This window comes from Phaethon aethereus, assembly GCF_964289735.1.
Source record: "Phaethon aethereus genome assembly, chromosome: 4".
In the NCBI taxonomy this organism is placed as follows: domain Eukaryota; kingdom Metazoa; phylum Chordata; class Aves; order Phaethontiformes; family Phaethontidae; genus Phaethon; species Phaethon aethereus.
The window spans coordinates 35360062-35376352 of NC_138578.1; the positions used below are offsets into that span (position 1 = coordinate 35360062).

The 16291-nt window shown below is 52.2% G+C and overlaps 1 protein-coding gene across 1 annotated transcript; it reads right to left on the reverse strand.

Moving 5' to 3' along the window:
• Positions 1–208: 208 nt before the first annotated feature.
• On the reverse strand, positions 209–1096 carry PPP1R3B (protein phosphatase 1 regulatory subunit 3B; the record flags this gene model as incomplete). The annotated part of the gene is made up of 1 exon (XM_081999785.1): positions 209–1096. The coding sequence occupies exon 1, from the start codon at positions 1067–1069 to the stop codon at positions 209–211; it is 861 nt and encodes a 286-aa protein (XP_081855911.1). The 5' UTR covers positions 1070–1096.
• Between the last annotated feature and the right edge of the window lie 15195 nt (positions 1097–16291).

Sequence of the window (16291 nt, forward strand, 5' to 3'; positions counted from 1 at the left end):
AGGCAGGGAAGGAAGCCCTTTACACCAGAGATGCTTCCCTGACTATAAGCCCACTGCCAGCAGAGCACATCTGGTTTTGCTGGGAGGCTTATGCAGAGCTACATGGAGCCATACTTCTTCCACCCTTCTGTACGCCTCACGTTCAGACCAGCTCCCGGGCCTGCGGACACGCCAGCAACAGTTAGTCAATCAGGACTTTGTCCTTGGGTCAATAGTAAGGCCCTAGCTTCTCATAGCCTGAATAGCTGGGCCACTCGGGAAAGAGGCCGTAGGAGCACCGAGGGCTCCCGAACTGGTCAAAGGCGCTGCCAAAGTCAGGGCCTCGTGGGGCGCAGACAGCTTCCTGGGCAGACTTCAGTTCTGACCGTATGATCCTATAATTTGTGCCCCTGTTGCTGTCCCAGTATATCTTCCCATTGCACTCAAAGGAGATGGCAAACTCGACTCTTTCATGGGATTGAATTCCCTCGGGCAAGCTGATGTCAAAGGAAAACGTGTCCCGATCTGACCCTCCATACGTATCCTTGACATACTGGCATGGGTAATCTACAAAGTTTTTCCAGGTGTCAAATGTCATCCTGATCTTCACAGTCTTTTCAAAAGCGAGGTTCCTCACCTTCACTGTTCCCACAATGGATCGCTCCTTTAGCATACAGTTTTCAAGACAGACACAATCTGCCTGGAGGCGGTTTCTGAAGTCCAGGTAGTCCACAGAGGGCTGAACAAAATCCAGGACAAAGCTGTCCCTCTCCACTGTTGTCAGGCCCACAATGTTGTCTATCAGCTCGGTGATGTTGAAAGGAATATCTAGCGGATCATCAAACTCCGAGAACACCTTCACCATTGTCAGAGAGAAGCCCCTGCTATCTGCAAATGACACTCTCTTCTTCGCTTTGTTGTGTGTGAAGGAGTTTGCTGCCTCTTCTGGTCCATTCAGCACAGTCTTGCTACTCAGTTGGATGCAGGGCCGCAACGGCTTGCTTGGCTTCGGAGCAATTTTGCAGGCACACTTCTCTCTCCGCAAGGGCGAAGAGCATAGATATAGCTGCATTGCTACATCCACAGCCATGGCTTGTTTGTGAGGAAAATAGTCTAATACTCTGGAAGATAAGAAGGGTCAGTTGATGTTAGAAAAGCATTTTCATAGGACTTGTCAGACAAATGCTACAACACTTCCCCCCAGCCATCCCGAAGAAACTTGCTTCCATCAACCCCAACCCCACAAGCCCCTCAAGCTTAGAGGCAGGTGCTTGCATCCTTTGATGTAGGGACACAGTGAGGAACATGCTACAGCAGAAGTGGCAGGAGCACAGCCTGCTGTGCCCTGGAACAAGATCTCCTCCAGTTGCTACAGGGACAGTCACCATTTGAAGACACACGCAGGCACTGCCCTACTAGGCTAGCAACAGCAGGCTCCAGAGCATTTCTGACCCAAAGCAAAACCCATGGCTCAGTCCTGCTGATGCCCACAGAATCCAGAGATTATCAAATTCCAATGCTACGTAAAGCAGTATTCCTGCTGCACTCTCCTCCCTCCAGGACAGGCTCTCCCCAGGGCATCAGGTGCTTTTGTAGGAACAGGAACTCATTTTGCCACAAGCTGCTGCATACAGCTGACCTCACCTTTCATAAAACCCCACGTTTAGTATTTTTAGAAGCTAAAAAGCACTCATTTGGTTGAGCTACATACTTTGCTCATCACTGTCTCCCAGAACTGCTTCATCTAAAATGCCTGCAAGTGATATTGTAAGGATAGCAAGTCTGATACAGCACCAAGGTAGAGACCTAACTGACATTGCTCCACACGTACAGAGGAGCCGCTTTCTTCCATCTACTGCACTTTAGAACAGTTGTCAGCTCAGATGGCCCAGCAGATTTTACCTCCTGCGCAGAATTCTCACCTCAAGCCTCCACAGCACCTGTGCTGAGCCCCTGGGAAACACAGGGCTCTGACAAACACAACTCACCTACTCAAGGATGACCAAGTCTTTGGAAACAAGTCCTTCCCCCAGAAGGCACAGGCCATGTGCCCCTCCACCACGGCCTCTCCTCCTCCAGCATCCAGCCCGTTCCTCCAGGGACGCAGCACCATCCCTCTCTGCGCACCCACTCTAGGATAGCTCCCACCCAGCACCTTGCCAGATGTAGCCAGCCAGCTCTCAGAACATCATACCTATGGCTCCTGCCCTTACACTGAGGTTAGGCTGTATGCTTTTGGCAAACTCTTTGGCCTGGCTCTGGATAAACCACTGGACAGATTTATCGCACACATCCCCCTTAAGTCAACTGTGTTGCAGCTGACCTTAAACACAGAGTATTCCCTTAATAAAAATCCCTCTTTGGCTGCAGGCCAGGCTCCAAAGCTGCTCCCACCGTGCAGAGCAGGACGAGCCAGCAGCGGTAGCAGCGGCCGCCGGCCACGTGATGCGGCAGAGCTCCGGCTGCCAAAGCCACGCACAGCCAGCCCTAGTACTTGATTGCTGCCCCCCTGCCAAGAAAAAGCAAGAGCTACACGCTCTGGTTCAGTGCTTTAACTCCCCACCCTGCAACACCAACAGAGCAGCTCTGAGCAGGCTTTTCACAGCACCCATTCAGCAAGGGCATCTGTTTATTCAGAGCACATGTGCCAAGGTTTGCTTTCCAACACACCCACCAGCTTAATTCCTTCAGCATTGCCTCCTTCAGCCTCCTTTCAGCTCAAGGGCAGCTGTACAAGACAGACAGCAGATCCACCTGTCTGCTAACACTGTTCTCTACCTGGTTTTGCCAAGTTTTTATTCACATACACTTTATATAGGTCATTTCCTCCTTTAAATTAACGCAACCTGCAATGCTTCTCTCTTACTTGGGCCAGTTTCACCTGGTTGCATCTCTTCCCAGGGAAATTTATTCAGCTGAATTCCCATAACTGCTGAGAAGTCGGGTTTCTTAGCAAGCCTTGGTTATTCACAAGTTTTAGAATGAAGAGGCATGAAATATCCAGCCTGATTTGCATTACCTAGAGCTTTTTTCCAAGCTAAGAGCTTTTCATACCTACTATTAGTCTGAGCTCCACGCTTTTACAAACTTTCTTTTTCAGTTCATTTGATAACCCAGACGTCTCTTTCTGTGCTTGAGAGCCTGCTGATGCCCAACTCAGAGCCAGCAGAGGAAGGTTTCCCTTCTAGGAGCTAGCATTGGCTGTCTCAAACTTCAGACGCTTCGAAGGTGGGAGCAGGGAAGTGGCTTTGAGACCTTACGCAGGAAAGGGAGCTCTAGGAAGCAAGCGGCGCAAGGCAGGCAGCCCTGCGCAGGTACCAGGGCCGATTCCTTTCCCCCTCCTCTCAAGACGAAGCCAGACTAGATTCTGCCTCTTGGACATCATCCCACAGCTTTACCCTCTCCAGGTGAGGATGTCACTGCTCACTCTTCCCTCCTCTACTTCTAGGAAGGAGACACAAGCCAGAGCAAAGGAATTATTTACACCTACATTTATCAAATCCCTTCCCTTGCCTCCATTCCGCTCCCAGCGCTGTTCGTGACCAGGTAGCACCCTCGCAGAGGGCTCGCTGGTCAGCAGCCGCTAAGCCAGGAGTTTTTAGCCCTAACAACACAGTTGGGATGAAGCAGCGCTCGGGTTTTCTGCCTTCAGCTCCCCCCGGACCGAGGGCGGGCCCAGCCGTTCCGAGGGCACGGCCCGTTTCTCACAGGCCTCTACCCGAGCTCCGGGCGACACCTCCACCCTGCTACAGCCCGTCCCTCCTGCAAACCCGAGCCAAGACGGGACACCCAGCGCCACCGGGGCTCCGGCGGCAGCAGCTACGGGAGCCAAGCCTGGAGGATCCCGCCCCCCGCAACTCGGCAGCAGCACGGCGGCGGGGAGCGCCGGTACCAGCGGTACCCGCGTACCCGAGGGGGCTGCGACCCCGCACCGGGGAGCGCGGCAGGCACTCGGGGAAGCCAAAGGGGACGCGCCCGCCGACGGCGGAGGGGAGGGGGCCGCTAGCCCCTGCGGGGCCATACCTGGCGCAGTGCATGCGGCCGCTCCCAGTACCCTCAGCTCGCCGCCACCCGGGCAGCGCCCGCCCCGACCCGGCGCCTTAAGACCGGCCGCCCGCGCCGCCCCGCCCCTCCCGCCCGGCCGGCCCGCGCCGCAGCCAATGAGCGCGCTCCGAGCGCGGCGGGGGGCCAATAGGCCGCCGGGCGCCCGGCACGCGAAGGGCGGGGGGCCGCGGCGGGGGGCGCCGGCCGGGAGCCGCGGGCGGGGGGATACGCGGCGGCGCGTGGGGCGGCCGGTTCCCGGGGCTCTCAGCCCTAAGGGACGCTCCCGTTTGCGGGGGGATCTCGCTGGATCAGCCCCTCCGGCTTTCCCCGCGCAGGGCTAGCTTGTTTTGGCAGCAGGTACCATGCGGCTCCTGTGCCGTGGTGCCCTCCTCACCGGTCCAGCAGGGCGGGACGGGGCGCTCTGAACATCCACGAATAAGCCGATCGGGGCCGCACCTGGAGGAGCTGTTGTTCTTGAGGCGGGAAAGCCTTTTTGGGGCACTGCTCTTCTCGGCTGGGCTGGCCCAGGGTGTTCGGGCGCTCAGGGCCGGGTGGGGAGGAGGGTTACAGAATCGCAGAATCATTAAGGTTGGAAAAGACCTTTAAGATCATCAAGTCCAACCGTCAACCCAACACCACCATGGCCACTAAACCATGTCCCGAAGTGCCACATCTACACGGTTTTTGAACACCTCCAGTGATGGTGACTCCACCACCTCCCTGGGCAGCCTGTTCCAACGCTTGACCACTCAGTAAAGAAATTTTTCCTAATTTTCCTCAGGCGTCCACGTCGTGTGGCCACCGTGCTGGCTGGCGCTGGATAGAAGTCTCCAGAGGGTACTCCCAAATCCTCTTTCCATGCGATGCTTACGGTGTGGAGTGGAAAATATGACTTTCTCACAGACGTGACCACGGGGGTCTTCTCGGTTGCCGCCAGTTCCTGTCTCTGCGCCTGGGGCTGCTCCTGAGCCCGCTTCGGCGCAGAGCCCATCTACTTGCCGACGCGAAGGTGTACACAGAGCTGGCTGCTCTGGCAGGGAAGCAGCTTTGGGGGCAAAGACCACCGCCATGGGCAAGGAGCGGAGGCTGTAAAGCCTCCTGACAGGCGGGGATGGTGCATCTACCTTCCCCCCATGGCAACGGTAGGGGTAATAATATTTGCCTCTTTTTGTGCCACATCTGGCCTCTAACTGCACAGCTGCGAGCAATGCTGCTCTCTCTCACCTCTCTTACAGAGCATAAAAGCAGGATTGAAGTGTCAACATTTGTTTTCAATTAACTTGTGGAAACACACGCAGCTATTGTTAAAGCCGGAGACTTCCTGCTGGAAGCTGCCATTTCATAAACTTGTTACTCTGTGAGGCAAAAGGGAAAAAGGGAAAAAGCCCACCTTGTTTTTTGTTTTAAAAAGCCTTTTTAGATGAAGGCAGTGATAAGATTTAAAGTTGGGGAGAGAGAGAGATGAAAGATGTATCCGCTGCAGGACTCTTGCAGACTTGCAGCGGTATTTTATGTGCTGAGGGTATGGTGGGATTTCAGCACGTGCTACGTAGTGAGCGGGTTCACAGCAGGGATGAGGGGAACCATGTTCACATTTTCCTGAGAGCAATAGACAGAGACCGATGAGGCAGTCATGGCCCATGGGCCCTCTCACTGCTGCCTCCCTTTCTCCAGGCACAGCCACCACAGCCTAGCTCGGGGTTGCTGATCTTGGGACACCAGAGAGATTCAAGTGGAAGCAGTGCGTTTAATGGGGTGAGCCCAAAAACTGGGAAGCCCCAACCTGACTGACACTTGTTGCTCTGCTCTGCCGCAGGTTTCTCCAGCACGTTGCTGGCTGCTCAGCACCATGGAGGTGCTGAGGGAGATGTTGGGTGGCCACTGATCTGTATGGGTTTTGGCCAGCCAGCCCCCCGTGCCGGGGAAGGAGTGCATGTGAGGTGGCTTAGAGGGCGTTTCTGCCCCACGGTATAAGCCCTGTTTGCTGTGAGCAGGGCAGGGTGTTTCACAACTGCTGGTTGGTGTTTGCTCCCAAAGCAAAGGTAGGTGGAAGTTGGGGCAGGGCATTGCGGCAGTCTGTGGACACAGGCTGTTATCTTTGGGGAGCTGAGATAGTGGCTATATTTAGCTCTGTGCTAGGCCCTTGCACAGTGGTCTTTGTGATTTCCCCACAGCTTTCCACCCCTCCTGCACTGCTGAGGGATGAGGAAGAGCTTGCTCCCTGGCATGGGGAAGAGGATCCAGGGGTGCTTCTTCCTGGGGGAGCATTGCAGAACCAGTCCCATCCATGACAGACGTCTCTGGAAGGAAGGTCCCACTCTTCCATCAGGTTTTGTTCCTGGTTTGGCTGGAGGATTTACCCCAGGCCCTCTGGGACAGGATGTGGAGGCTCCCGCACCCCTGGGGTGCAGCCCCACTGGCTCGCTGCAGGAAGGGAGGCAGAGCTTCTCCATCCCTTCTGTGGGGCAGCCCTCCTTCCCCCACCACAGTTCCTCAAGAGCCACCTCTACCAGCAAGCTTGAGTAGGTTCTTAGGGACCCTTCCTGGTCCTGCCACCTCCTCTGGTGCTCTGCTAGAGGCAGGGATGGATGGAGCATCTTCTCCTCCCTGTTGGGAACCGGCAGGCTGCTGCGACAGCCGGCCACCCATCAGCCGGCCACCGGGCAGCCCCGGTGGGGAAGGGGAGTGGGACCAGGGGTGTTGTGCAATGCGTCCACACCACAGCAGGCTGCAGGGCCAAGGCTCAAGGGCGAGTGTTGTAAACCGGTGGAGTGGCTGGCGTAACAGCGCTGCCCAGGGAGCTGCACCGGGGCTGCCACCTTGGGACACCCCATCCCACACCTCCTGCCCCCTCCCAAACCGGCAGCCCCCTCCTGCTATCTTGTTCTGCTACCTTGTTCTCCCCACCACCCCAGCTGCCATCCCCTGTTGCTGCCGATGGGCACGCATCTCCAGCCTTCGGCACTTCCACACCGGATTGTGGCCCCAGCCTGGCCAGGAGTGCTCAGTGGCACGTTTATGGGGAGGTCTCCATCCCTGGCTGCTGGAAGTCCTCGGGGTGGCGGTGAAAGTGCCACACTCCTTGTGCTCACCGCAGCAGCCCGCGGAGGCAGACGGTGCCCGCCATGGTGCTGTGGCTGATGCTGTTGCAACACTGGCGCTTGCCAGCAGTTTCCAAATCGTCACTGCTGAGAAACTGCTGCTGCCTTTGTGCCAGGCCGCAGTGCTTGTGCCAAGCAGAGGAGGGTTTTTGTTAAAGTCCACCTGCCTGTGACAAGGCTATGAGGATAACTCTGAAGTAATTTTAATCAGATGTTGCCTCATATCAAAATGCAAGGGGAGAAACTAATTTTGGAGTAATTTTTGTCATTGAGGGCATGTGGTCAGGGAGGAAAGCCTGACTGAAACAGAAGAGGCTATTTTGGGCAGCACTGAGGCACGGTGGGAGAGGCAGCCAGACCTGTGCAGTGCCCCAGGAGTGGTGGCAGTCGGCAGCATGCGTGCCATCCTCCAGAAAGGATGTATCCGTGGCTGAGCTGGGTGTCTGTCCAGCCATCATTCCTCCCTTGTCCCTTCTTGACGTATCGGTGGGTTTCAGCCACACTTGACAGGGGGGTGGGAAGCTTACAGACCCCTTTTAAGTTTTGTGAGAATCAACATCTGGGGCGGGGAGACCCAGTGAGTATCCTCGCTGAGCAAAAGTGGAGTGGGGCTTGGCTGTGGTGGCCCGTTGGCCAGCTGGTGTCTGCACCAGCTGGCCAGCCAGCACTGACATCCTCCAGGCCAGCTATAGCACATGTCATGGGGCTAGTCTTGGAGCAGTGGAGAAAGCTGGGATAACAAAAGCGGGAGAGCGACAGCATGACAAAAGTCTGTAGCAAAAAAGACTTTTCTCGCTTTATAGTTCACCAGCCAACTTGGTCTTAGCTGCAGCAGCGTGCTGAGGTCTGAGCACCTGGTGTGTTGCTTGGGAGCTCCTTGTGGTCCCAGGCCCCTGTCCGGCTCCTGTAGGGTCACAGTAAACACAGCTCCACCAAGACAAGATCTGAGAATTCCTGTTGGGTGGTGGCATTCCCCTCTTTTATCTCCATAGGTCTCAAACTCCTGTGGCCATCCCAGGAAATTAAGCTAAGAGCATTCAATGTGCGCCGGTATCAAAGGAAATCCCACTCTCAGTTAAGGCTCATCACTGCACTTTTGGGAGCTGTGCTCCAAGGCAGAGGCCCCACTGCTTCTCCTGGCTCTGTACAGAAATGAGGAGTTACTTCAGTACATTGGCTGCAGGCCTGAGGTAGGATATCTGTCTTGGCATGGCTCCCTTTGGATCTCGTATGCCCTCACGGTCAAGCACCCCAAAGAATGTGTACTCTGTCCCACTGAAGACCATGGCACCTTCCCTTCCAGCCCAACATGCACAGAGAAGATAGTGCGGGGCCAGATGCAAAGCCTGGCCCGGTACTGTGTGTGGTGGAAAAAGACTGGGTAGTATAAAACTATAGTTTTCTCTAATAAAAATGTCCAGCAAGAGAGACTGTGAAAATCCTTGCAAAAAAGAGAGGTTGTGGGGGAAGGAATGAGTGCAAATAAGTTACTGCAAATGCCTTAAGGAAAGCTGCTACCCACAGAGAAAAAGGGAACGGGCTTCCAGCGAAGGAAGAGCCCAAAGGGCAGCAGAAAGAGACAAAATAACTGTAGAGCGACCAAATGACAGGTAGGCAGGAACAACAAAGAGGTAACTCATTGCCCAGGCACACAATGTGCTTGTCAAAAATATTATAGCAGTGCTAAGGTGAGGCACTATATGCAGGGTACCAGCTTAAAACAACCTCTTCCCTAGAGACTGGGACCCAAGAGTGGGCGAGCCCCTCCAAGAGAAGGGTACCTCCTGCTTTTTCAACATTTATGATGTTCTTTTCAGGGAGCTACTCCAAGACCTTGCCTTCATGCAGTCTACAGGTTTCACTCCCATCACTGAATTCCTGGAAAAATCACAGCAAAAGAAAGAAGGTTGGTTGTCTGCCCCCAGATTGCACAAAGCAGTGCAACCGTGTACTCGTCCTTACTTTTTTTTTTCTTGAGAGCTTCCCTTGCCCTAGCAAACATGCACTGTGGAGATGCCTGGCTTGACGTCCCAGAAAATTTTCGTTGTTATGCTTCAGTTGATGGAGAGAAACACAGAGGCTTTCCATCCCTTCTGCTGTTTGCTTGAACCCAGGAGTACCTGGTTGTGCAGATACAATGTGTTAAAAAAAAATTGTCTGTAAGCAGTACATGCCCACCTACATGAAGCAAGCAAGGAGCACAAAGTCACAGCCTGGTCTAGAACCTCAAATTCTCCAAATTCCCCATGTGCTCTTGCAGGAGAGGGACAGCAAGGGCTGGGCTGGAGGGGCTGAATCAGTCCAGCTGCATTGACAGCTTGGCTTGTTTACACCATACAAGTGTCCAGCTGGCTGGACTTGGATCTGCCCTTGATGCACGAGTCATAGTGAAGCAATGTATATTTTAACTTCGGTGCCCTAAAAAGACTGCAAACCTTATTTGGTGGGGCACATGTCTTGCATCCAGGCCTGGGGAGTCAGAGGACTTCTCTTTGTGTGAGAGACTGTGCTTTTTCTGAAAGTCACTTGTATGCTGATGAAGAGTGAGAGAGAAAAGGCCAGACTGAGGGGTGCGTGTAGTCCTCAATGATAAATACGATGCGAAGCTCCTTTTGGGGATTCATGCCCTTCAGCTGAGCCTCTGTCAGTATCCAGGCGCGCTCTGCTGCAGCACAGAATGGTCAGTCCCTCCATGAAGCATTTTGTCTCATCCTAAGATTAGTGTCAATGAAAGATGGGATCTGTTGCTTTCCGGACTTGCCTATCTCTGTGCATTCACAATAGAGGGAATCTGAAAATCAGCAGGAACAAGATGCCTGACTTTTAAATGGTACCTCGAGCAAGTACCAAAGGCAATGTCAGCGATAAAGGCGAGAGCTGAGCAGAGGGTGCTGGGGAAGGTGGTCAGCTGGAGCTACTCCCATCATTAGCCTTTGAATTCTTTGAAAATGTTTTTAGGTGTAACCTGGCCTTTTTATGTGGTAGTTTTAATTTAATCCCAGGAGAAAAAAAAAAGCAAAACCCAAACAAAAACCAAAACTGGTGATACCAAATTAACCAGAAGCTTGAAATTTCCTTCTTGCAGAAACTGACTGCTAGCAACAATTACTGCTCTCTGTGGTTCTTATACTTCTGAAGTTGCACATTAAGTGCAGCTAAGTAGATAACTTGAGATCACAGGTTTGGTGCATACAAATACCTCCACTGTCTGCAGGTAGCTTGGCATTGCCTCCTCTCCTGAACGCTTAGGATCCTGCAGAAATGGCTCTCTCCATGCCTGACCTCGCAGGATCTAGCTAATCTCATCTGCACTTAGCAGGAATAGGTTATGCACAGCATCTTTGCACCAGAGCAAGGACTTCTAAACTTGGATTGGATGAGGCAGAATTTAGGAAGTGTGCCTGCAGAAAAAAGACGCACCCAGGGCAGGAATAACTCTGATGGGACCTGGAAAACAGGTTGGTTATTCATAGGAAGCCTGGCGCTAGCTGTGGTCGGGGAGGAGGTAGTCAGGCCATCGGATGGTATGGTAAGCAGCCTTCCAGTGCCGACAGCTGGGAATAGCGAGTGTCCCAAGCCCATGGAGCCTTTTGTCTGTCTCCTTCACCCCTCCTCTAGTCTTTGCGCATCTCCTATTACTGGTCTGCCCAGCTCCCCTCTGCTGCATGGGATGGCGTGCAGAAGCGGAGGGTAGTGTCGGCCTTGAGCAGCAGCCACTGGGATCCTGCAGTGGCTGAAAACCAGTGTAAAGAAAATGCAATCCCCTCCCAAAAGTAAAACAAACTCCATCGAGTTTCCCTGGATGCCACTGATTCCTGAGCAGAATTTAAAATGCTGGAAGGCAGGTCAAAGTGGTGCAGACACAGCAGGTGGCGAAGAAGGAGGTCTTTGGGATGACCAGCTTACAGTGATCTGAACCAGGTGGCACCAGCAAAGCTGCAAAAAAAGCAGCATTAGCCAGGGGCTGTAGGAAAATCAGTAAGTTGAAATAAATATGATGGTCCTGAAAGTCATCACAAGTAGGCTGGGAATTTAATTTGTTGACTTATCTGCTCCTGATAAAGGAGAGGCAAATCTAGATGAAGTGCAATAGTGCATAGCAGCTGAACATCCCCTGGTGACTGTTGTATTTTGGATGACTGTTTTTGAGAAAGGAAGTCAATGCAATATTGCTTTTTCATGTCTTGTGCAAGAGGACAGCAATATAGGCATCAGTATGACTCTTACGTATATGTAGGTACACACATACATGTGTACTTGCATGGACACATTCTCACGCAAAGGTGTGCATGGAAAGATGTAAGAGTTCAGTGTTATGCCCTATGCTCAAATAAGCTCAGAGAGTGAAACATCATCTACTGTTGAGCTTTTCAGTTGCAGAGAAAAAAAGAAAACCTGGTTGCACAGATTTTTGAGCTGTCTTAGGTTTTGGTCTGTTTTCACCTCCAGAACTGCAATGATAACTCAGGTGGTTTTTTCAAAAGACAAATGCCACTTGGTCTCTACTGATAGGACATCTTTCCTAATCTTTCAAAAATACTTTGACTTCCACTGCATTAGTCCAATTTTGTGCAGTACCACTCCATCAAAACTCATAGTGCAATGCTGAAAAATTGCAGGCAGTACCAAACTCTCTGCACTAATTATTTCCATTCATGTAAGACTCACTCCAGAACACAAAGCCTCCTGTGATGTTCAGGCTCACAGTGTGGCGACAGCCTGGAAAAGACCAAACACTGTGTTTTCTGAAGCTGGTTGCTGCAACCGTATCATCTGAGGCTCACAGAGCGGAACTCATTGTCAGCACGTCCCAGAGACAGGAAGGTGCTGTCACATCCGGAGAAGGGCTGTATATCTGGGCTGGCTGCCCCACAGAGGACTGACCCACCTCAAACCCTGCCAACTTTCTCAGGTCTTTTTGATTGCATGGTCTTGAAACAACTTCAAGTCCAGTCTTCCAACTTCCCCTCCCTCAAGGTCATTGCGGGTTGGTTCTCCACAGGAGTCCTTACAAGGCTGAACGCAGCTCAGGTCATTGCTGCTGTGAACTGGGTTTGAGTTGTTTGACAGTTTTGGGACAACCTTTGTAGCCCTCGGTCCCACAGCCACTAGAGTTGTGGTTGTGGTGGGGTTTGCTCAGGTAAGGGGTTTGCTTGGGTCCTCTGAAAGGTAGGCAGAGTTAGCTCAGTCAAATCAAATACTATTTGATACTACCACAAGTACTATTTGATTAACAGCTTAACACAAGCTGTTTGGGGCCTCCCAGAGAGGCAGGGACTGATCCAGCCTGTGCAATGGCACAACTGGGGCTTTGCACCATTCTCGTGCAAGGAACCATGTGCCGCACGTGCAGGACGGAGCTACCCTGGCACCCAAACTGCCTCTGAGCTTTTTAAAGCCTCCGCTTAAATGTGAGCTAAGGCAGCTATAAATAGCAATCGGTGGCCCCTGGATAACCCGGGGGCTTTGATCACAGAGCTCGCTCCGCGTGTCAGTGCTTGGCTGCTCTCAGCCTCAGCTCTCCCATCAGCTGGGGGCCAAGTTTGCCAGTGCTCCTGGCTCATTGCTGACTTGTAATCTGGGTAAGGTGGGGGGGAGCAGGCATATGTTTCATTGGACACCCGTAAATATGAAAATACATCTGTGTTTATCATATGGCAATAAATATGCTTGTACAATTTGTGATTGAAAATAGAAAGCATAAGTTTCAAATTAAGAATTAAGGGCAAAGCAAACTGTAGAGATTTCTAAAGTTAAATAATATATTTATAATAAATCTCTAAATAAAGGGTTGGAGGCAGCTGCCTCAGGACAGGGAGGATGCTTGACACTAACATTGCAAGGCAGGCAATGTCCCCATCCGGTATGGGTGTTGTAGTGGACAGCCTGTCACGGGCCTGACCGCTGCCTGTCGTGGTGCTGCTGGCCCCCAGCATTTCTTATCTGCATGCGCATACATCCTATTCACTGAGTGGACTTCCTCTGTTTTGCAGCCCACTTTCCCTCACGGGTGTGTTAACTGCCTTATGATCAGATGGCGTGGTTGTGATATGTCAAAGGCACTGCGCCGCACTCCAGCTTTAATTGCCTTTTCCGGGTCATTCCAAAGCTTGAGGCTCTTACATCATTGTCAGGGCTGCGTTCCCCACTGCCAGGCACTGCCGAGGCTGTACGTGGAGCACTGTGCCCAGTCTGGGCCCCTGGTATGAGAGAAATGATGACATGCTGTAGCCTGGCGGCAGCTGCCAGGTTGACGAGAGATTGGAGCACAAGGCGCGTAAGGAGAGATGGAGGGTCCTGGGCTTCTTCAGCTCGGAGGAGAGATGGCCGATGGGGCTGCAGATGCATCTTCCACTGCCTGAGAGGTAGACGGAGAATGTAGCGCCAAACCTTCTCAGAGGTGCCTGGTGAAAGGAGAAGAGCCAACAGGCACTTGTGCAACACAGGGACTTCTGATGGGATAGGCGGAAACCACGCTGCTCCAGAAGAACGGGACAGCAGTACATGGCCCAGAGAGGTGGTGACATCTCTGTCCTTGGGGACCACCAAGCCTTGCCTGGATGCAGCCTCAAACATCCTGCCCTGATGTGAGGGTGACCCTCACATGAGGAGTGGGGAGACACCTCCAGAGCTCACTTCCACATGAAGTTGTCCATGACTGTATGATTATATGATATCTCCCCATTTGAAGGTGTTGCCTCCTGAAAGCATCAATGGCTACTGATCCCCCAGCCACAGTGCTAAAAATTAAGAGTATGTGATACAACGAGCAAATACAGAATGATGAGAGGCAGGTAAGAAATGGAGGACTCGTATATGTGTGGTATGAAATCCAGCATTATGTGGCTAAGAGAGGAGAAAGAAAGAAAACAAGGATGACTCTCAAAATGGTTTAGTAAAGGTCTCAAAGCTTTTGCAGATAGGAAGTAGTAGATGAGCATGAGCTCACTACATTGTCTCAGAGCAAAACCCTTCCTTTAATTAATTTATTACTAATATAAAATTGTCCTAATCTGTAGGAAATAATCAAACATGCGAAAGCCGAGTTTTCCTAATCTAAGGTAAACACATGCATCTCTTACTAATACAGAGGTATCTTATTTTGCATAAAGCAAATAAGCCTATCAGTGGGCTGTGTGCAAGTGATCTGGCTCACAGACCTTTGCCCACAGCACGCGATGTGACTCTTGCACCTCCGAAGATTCCTGCTTGCCTCGTGCTGGCTGTCGTTGTCACCCACGGCATGCCTGGCTGCCATCTGCGCTGTCGTCTTAAGTAAGTTTGGCTGGTTTGTTTCACCGCTCACTCTGGTCTAAGACATACTATGTGAATGAAGTATATCTCAGAGATATCTCATACTATCTCAGAGATCCTGTCACCCCATCAGCTGCTAGCATCAGACCACTCTTGGTTTTTTTCCATTCGTAAAGGAGGTGTACGTAAAATGTGCAACTCCCTGTCACAGGACCTTGTGGATGCTAAAAACTGATGTGAGTTCAAAAAGGGACCAAACACATTCACAGAAGAAAAAATGCAACCATTGCACACAAAGATGCTGCTGCCTTTTCAGGAAATCCTTGATCTGCAAATCGAGCTGGCTGGGGAAGTCATCCAAAGAGGAATCACTACAGGCTTGTCCAGCTCTTCTCTTCCTCAGGCATCTGCCATAGCACCCTACCAGACAGGGTGTGGGGGAAGATGGGCCACATTCGAGCTTAAGGACTCACAAAAAAGCTTGCTTAGTGTCACAGATATGTTGGAATTTCTCCCTAGGAATCTTCACAGAAGGCAAAATCCTATGGGCAGAGGGACAGCTGCAGAGCAAAGAGCAAGGCTGCCCAACTCCTCCTCCCAACCCAAGGGCTCCGGAGCAGAAATACTGCTGGGGTTTGCAAATAGCTTGAAATCACCTGCAGGGACAGGTAGTGATGGCCATCCTGAGATGACACTTCCCCACCCTCACGCTTCAGCTGGAGAACTCAACAGCACTGATAACTCCAACCACCCTGTACTGGGAGAGTTTGGACTGGCAGCGAGGGCACTGGTGAGCATTACTGGTGTAAAACTCGAAGGTGCCTGCCCTGTGGCAGGTGAAATGAGCCTCTGCTTGATAATAAACAGGGCCATGAGAAGTAGCAGCCCGAGAGTCTGTGATTTCTGTGATCCTCTGAGCAAAAAAACAGTTTATCATCCAAAAGCTGCCCTTTATGTCAATGCTGGCATCCCAACTTCTGTGCAGCTGGCTCAGCGCATGGGCAGGGAAGAGCCCAGATGTGGCCTAGTAGCATTTGAGCTCAAGGGCTCACGTGTCTAGAAAAAGCCTGATAGGAGCCAGGAATTCAAGTGGTCCTGAAATAGTGATAAGGGCAGATGAGGACTGCCTCATATGGACACATGGGCTGGGGCAGTGGGGCTTGGTATGCAAGGAGGTGACACCTGCCCCACACACTCAGTGTCACATTTCACTCCCGAGGAGACCCGCATGGAGCGAGTGACATGTGCTGCGTCTCAAACACCCTGTGGACACTGTCCTTTGCCTGCCCTATACAGAGCTGCAAGAGGAGAGGAGTCATTCTCCCAGGCAGTCTTGCTTGAGCTGGCCTCCATGGAACCCCTGGGTGATGAGGAGTGGCCCTGCCTGCCGAGCCATGCATGCCAGACAGCTTTGCCTGGTCCAGCTGCTTGCTGGCTGTGCTCCTTATTGCTTCCTGAAGTGCCAGGCAGCTCCTCAAATTGTGTGGCAGGTGCCCCATGCTTCAAATCCAAAAGCATTGCTGTCAATGTCATCCAAGAGGTCATAAAACTTGGCCACCAAGGTAGGACCCCAGAAACTGCACAGCCTTTCCCGGCCTCTCTCTCGGATGTCCCAGGCCCCATGGTGGGGCACAGCTCTCTCTGCTGCCCTTCCAAGTCCCACAGCCTCAACCTTTGCCTCCCTGGGTGACATTTTGGAAACACAGCCAGCCATAGCATTTTCATCATGGGTTGCTACTGTGCTGGCCTGGTTTAGGGAACATCACAAGGAGAGAGGAAAAGATGGTTTTCATGAGTTTCCATGTGTCACAGGACTCTGCAGTGGTGCTTATCGTCATCCTGTGGTCCTTGTCATCGTCCTGTCCACGGGCAATCTCCTGGAGTCTGGGCTGAAACGTCTGACCCAAAGCCAG